Source organism: Austrofundulus limnaeus, unplaced genomic scaffold (assembly GCF_001266775.1).
Source record: "Austrofundulus limnaeus strain Quisiro unplaced genomic scaffold, Austrofundulus_limnaeus-1.0 Scaffold271, whole genome shotgun sequence".
Classification (NCBI taxonomy): Eukaryota; Metazoa; Chordata; class Actinopteri; order Cyprinodontiformes; family Rivulidae; genus Austrofundulus; species Austrofundulus limnaeus.
In genome coordinates this window covers 535724-541468 of record NW_013952673.1, presented here as the reverse complement: position 1 = coordinate 541468, position 5745 = coordinate 535724, and the positions used below count along the sequence as shown (strand labels likewise).

The 5745-nt window shown below is 36.8% G+C and overlaps 1 protein-coding gene across 6 annotated transcripts in view; it reads right to left on the bottom strand.

Moving 5' to 3' along the window:
* Window positions 1-5745, bottom strand: part of cacna1ia (calcium voltage-gated channel subunit alpha1 Ia) — a 211827-nt gene that overhangs the window by 88256 nt on the left and 117826 nt on the right. For all 6 annotated transcript variants that reach the window (XM_014020904.1, XM_014020905.1, XM_014020906.1 and 3 more), the window contains exon 6: window positions 1525-1622. In XM_014020904.1, coding sequence (XP_013876358.1) covers window positions 1525-1622 — 98 coding nt within the window. The remainder of the gene's footprint in view (window positions 1-1524; window positions 1623-5745) is intronic.

Below are 5745 nucleotides of genomic sequence, written 5' to 3'. Positions count from 1 at the left end.
ATGTGTGTGTGTGTGTGCGCGCACGCGTGTGTGTGTGTGTGTGTGTGTGTGTGTGTGTGCAAGTGCCATGACACCAACCTAAACCTTGCACAATCAGGCTAATTTGCTGATTTCAATGATTGGGAGCAGCCAATTACTGCAGCAGGACAAATAAATCAATGGAAGTCAGAAAGTTTGCCCAAGAACTGAGCTTTAGATGAGAGGAATGGGGATTTGGTCACACTCTGAGCAATGAAGCAGCATTAATGGGTGGTTTGGAAATCTGATAAAGCTGTGACCCACGGTTTGAGCTGACTTTGTGATTAAGCATTAAATGAAAGTTTAATCATGCCTGCCAGGAAAAGGTGGGCATGAGGATGCAGGAAAAAAGACAGAAACACTTTTACAAAATGGAAATGGACACAAATGAAATTCATCTGCATGAACTTGCAGACAAAAGCATTTTAGTTTATGTGAAGTGACAGGCTGCATAGATAACACAGAGACTAAAACACAAACTGTGGTGATGATCCGAGAGAGAATCCACAGTAGCTGGAATTAAACATAAATGTAWAATGCAGACCTTCTATTATGGGACTCTGTGAAGCAGTAATCACTGGTTAATAGTTGTCCATCTTAGCATAAAGAAAAATCTACKATGAGGTGAGTGTAAAATAAAATGTTAAAAAATAAAACATTTTTATTAGTTAGCTCACTTTCTGYGTGTAAAAATCCCAGTTAAAACATTCACAATGTTATTTATCTCACTCTTTTGCTACTTTTTATGAAACATTTAATTATAATTTTATGTCTAAATGTTAAATTTAAAACCTAAATGCGTAAATGTAAACGTAAATGTGTTGAAGTTTACATTTTAGTGTTTCGGAATGGAACACAGCCTTTACCATTGGTGCACGCACTTTGTTATGATGCCATCATCCTGCGACAAAAGCAAATGCTGCTGCTAATGCTGCAAATGCTGCTAATGCTGCAAACGCTGCTAATGCTGCTAACCAGACATCAAACATCCACAAGTGCCACCCATATTGTTTTCAATGAACACATTTTGAATTTGGATTTGAAATGCCATTTTCAGTAGTGTTAGCGTGTGCTTTTGTCGCAGGATGATGACATCACAACGTCACAAAGTCACACACCAACGATAAAGGCCGCATTCCATTCCAATTCTCTTAAATGTAGGCTTTATCATTTAGCTACACCRTTTAAAATTAAACTTTTACATTTTGATTTACACATTTAGATTTAGGATTTAGTATTCACATGCTACATTTAACATTTAAATTTAACATTTGGTAAAAATTAGCAAAATGTAAGAACTACATAACAATAAAATGTTAGTAGAAATGTTTAAACTAGGATTTTACACTCAACGTGAGCTAAATAATCACATTGGCACCCTATAATCCACTACAAACTTTGGCTTTAAATAAACTACCTATTATTTTATCAACATTGTCAACAAAGTAAAAAACAACTTTGATGATTTTGCTTTAAAACCATRTACAACAGTGAAATTGCTCTCACTTGGGACTCTGTTGATGGCTTTCAGCGGTCGAAGAACTCGAACTGTTCGAATGGCCGACAGGTTGATGTTCTGCAGGTCCAGTGAGTATTCTACCATCCTAAATACACAAAGAGAGACAAACAAAGAACACAACATCAATCAATAGTTTTGCTTTTGATTTTTTTTCAAYAAGCAACTTGTTCCAAACATGACAACCCTGGATGAACCCTGACATGGAGCCATGAATCAAAATCAGTGGTCATTTTCCTTTTTTTTGTCAGCCATGCCCTCCCACAGCTAAGTGACAAAGCATCAAGAGGGGGAACAACATGAAAGAGAGATGAGAAAAGAAAACCGAATAAAGGGATTCATTCTATTCTAAACATTGCCTGCAGGATGTTGTATCTCAGTCAGAGCCTGGCATCTGTTAGCAAGTCATTTCCACGACATGGCTAAGCTGTTTGTGCCCCCAACCCAAACCACTTTCACAGGAGAACCGTCACGGTTTGCCGTGTGTGTCTGTGAAAGCAGCGTGTCTGTTTGAATGTGTCACACACGCAACTCTCATCATCAACACAGATATAGCTCAAGTGGTTTGTAGAGTGTATGTGTAATAAATGACAGGATAAATGCCACTCTGTGCATATTCATGTTTGTAATAGCGATTAGGCATGTTGTGCCCAAAACGTAATGTGCAGAGGGCTACAACATTGTTGTGACTGCATTATACCGACACAACGATCACAATTTAATGACACCTGCAGCTCAGCTGCTGGCTCAGTGTATGCATCATAGAAAGAACCTATGAACCATGTGTTTTACAGTAATATGATACTTTATTGATCCCACCGGGAAGCTCTTTCCATTTGCCCTTCACATGCCGCAAAGAGCCACTTAAGAGGATTACTTCATCACTGACAGTTTATTCATAAAGCAAAGCAATGCTTACAAACCAAGATAAAACCTTGAGGTTAAATGCTCGCTTCATTTGTACCCGCATTAGTTGTCTTCTGTTTCATTTGCAGCAAATGGTAAAGACTCTGGTTTTGCAGGGGTGTTGAAAAACTGCAGACCCATTTTTTTATTTATTTATTTATTTTCTCTCTGAGACTCTTGAAAGTACAGAAATGCCACACAGCAGCTTGATGAAAATGTCAAAAAGAGAGAAGAGCACAACAGTTGTTTTGGGGCCAGGGCTTTCCATCCGGACACAATGGTCTTATTACAACCTGTCTCCAAAAACAACAGTATCTTCAGCAGGTCTAATGATTCAATGTGGGCTGCAGGGAAACTTAGCGGAGCTTAAATGTCAAAAGAAAGATTTAAGGCAATTCAAACAACTCATAGATACGTTTTCTTTTTAATGTTGATTAATGAAATTATAAAGCTTTTAATACATGAAATATAAACACATATGTAAAACATATGCCTGAATATATGACGTGTATTTTATTGCATCGTGTTTAAATGTGTCTTTTTGCACACATCCATCACAGCACCACGTTTCGTAATTAGTGGATTGCCCCAGGCATCTTTTTCATGACTCTTTTTTACTTTTTTTTTGGTGACACCTTTTTCTTATACATGCTTTTATGTGACAAACATGTGGGTTTGTGTTTGAGTGTGTGCAAATGTTTCTATGAAAATGCTTGAGGGTAAACCTAAGGCAAAACAAATATAAAGACTTAAGAGACACCTTGACCATGTGAGGCATAAAATCAATTTAACCTTAAATCTAGACACTAAAATCTGCCATAATCCAAATGTTTGCACTTAAATATCATCAAAATGACTTCCAATGGCATCATACTGATACTGCAGTTCCAAATTTGTCTTTGAAAAAAAGAAGAAGCCATTAATTAGAATATTTTTCTTCCACCCGGTTTGTTGAAAACATACAGTATGAATGTTTTTGCTAATTGATTCTGCATTTATTAGTGATGCCAGTGGGGATTTTAGCACAGAAACCCAACTTTAGCATAAAGAAATGTCTTTCTGTAGCATTTTATGAAGCCATTTGTGAATTGGAAAAGTATAGAAGCCCAGATTCAACAACAGGACTGGACTGAATCTCGAAATCCTTGCAAAGAAGATGTGTGCCTTTAACAACACTGCCAGCTAAAATGTATATAAATGATATTATACAGAAAATGTCTATATTTATGTAAATTACCAATTGGGCAAAAGGTGTCCAACTCCTAAAATAAAATTTAAAAAAGTACTGTCTCCGAGGAGCTGGTGGTATTTGCGTTTCAGGAGAAGCACCAGGAAGAGGAGCAATTTGCTACACTGCTGCCTTTTTAAGTAAAAAACAACAAAAAAATAATGCAAAGATCCTTAAACGTCCACAAAGCGTCACTTATTTATTTGGAAATGCCATCCCAAACATTTTTTCTTTCATATAGTGAAATATTCAATGTAATGGAGCACTGTTGTAGTTTATTCGTTATGACCTTTATCTCGCTGTGAGAAAACATTTTTCCCTTTTCTATCCCTGCTGTGTTTGGGGCAGACAGTCATAGTTAGATGGTGCATTGAGGATCTGATGCAAAAATAGTTCAAATCATTCACGCCTGCTTAAGTTAATGAATGTGACTGCTCTGGCACATAATTAGCACTACTTGTTTTGAGAATATGGCAATAAAAAGCAAAAATATCAGATTTAAACAATGTGCAAAAGTTTTATTATAATTTCAGATGTCAGCATAGACCAAACTTCATGATTGCAGTTTAAGCAACCATAAAATAAAACCTGGATTTGGGACTAAATCCTGAACACACCATTAGTCATAGGACACATATGGTGTCGTCTCACTGGAYGCTGAAACATAAATAGTTCTGACAGAACATTAATCATCAGTTTTAATCTGATTTTTCTCGCCTATGTAGGGACAGTGGAGTGGGGTTCATGTCCCACCTGTCCCTAACTGTGCCCACTGACAAAGCGGACCATACATTCATATTTTGGTAAATTAATCAGGCTAATTGTGCTTACTGAGGATGTAGACACTAGATGGTGTCAAAAACGGAATTATTTAGATTTGTTGAAGCACAAAAACATTTTACTTTAATGAAGCTTTCCTCAAATTGTGTCTCTTTTGGTTTGTGATCTCATAAGGTGGCTGCTTTTAATGCACTGTGGACTTTTTTTGTCACCTAAATCTTTTACCAGCCGTCCTCCTTTCAGCCTTGTATTGCCCAAAATAYAACTCTGAAATTAATTTAGCATTTAATCTAAATTCAGTACAAAATGGTAAGAAGCATTAGTTCTTCTTCTGAGTTTTACATCAACTGAACACAGTGCTTTCTGAAGTTAAAATATAATATTATTAAAATATTTTTTTTTATCATTTACTGCCACTGCATAGCTTCGAACTTGTCTGATAACATCCTGAAGCATATAAAAAATATAAATGTCCCTGCTTCAACACTGATGTCTCACCTGATTATTYACATAAAAAACAGATTTTTTATTATTATTCTTAACTTGTTTGGCTAAAATAGCATACAGTATTACAACTAAACTGAAGCTACATGTTCTCAAACTTCCACTGAGTTGTAGATGAACAGATGAAACCAGCCTCATCTAGGCTTTTTCAAAATACATCTCATAAATGCACTTATAGACAGGCCTGTCCTGCTCATTTCTTGACATTTCCCCCCTATAGGCACACATTAGAATAAATATGAAGGTGAAGACTTACGTTCAGTATAAAAAAAAAAAAGCTTATGCTTCATATTTGGAAGAGTGTCACATAAGGAAATATGCAGCAATTTCTGTTTTTACTGCAGAAACCAAGGTTGATAGAAAAAAAAAATCCGCCTCGCTGCAGCAAATTAGGCAGATATACATCAAAAACATTCATGATGAAATAAAATAGATCTCAGAGACCAAATTGGATGACAGACAGCAGGGATGAAGTGAGAGTGACGTGAGGAAGAAAGAGTCGAAGGGAMAGTACAAAAAGAACGCACCGATGCCCACGGGTTGCAGACAGAGAGCTTCTGAGAGAAYGTCAGCTGTAGTTTGGCCGAGCAGTGCTGCTAATACTGTCTGCAATTAGCTAAGACAGTAATCTAATGTACACCGCCAGGAGGAAAACAAAGACAAGAGGTGTTCACACAAATGCAGACACCCGCAGTTTTAAACAGACTACAATTATAAAATGGGAGACCAATGCTATGCCTTTAAAACACACACACACACACACACACACACACACACACACACACACACACAC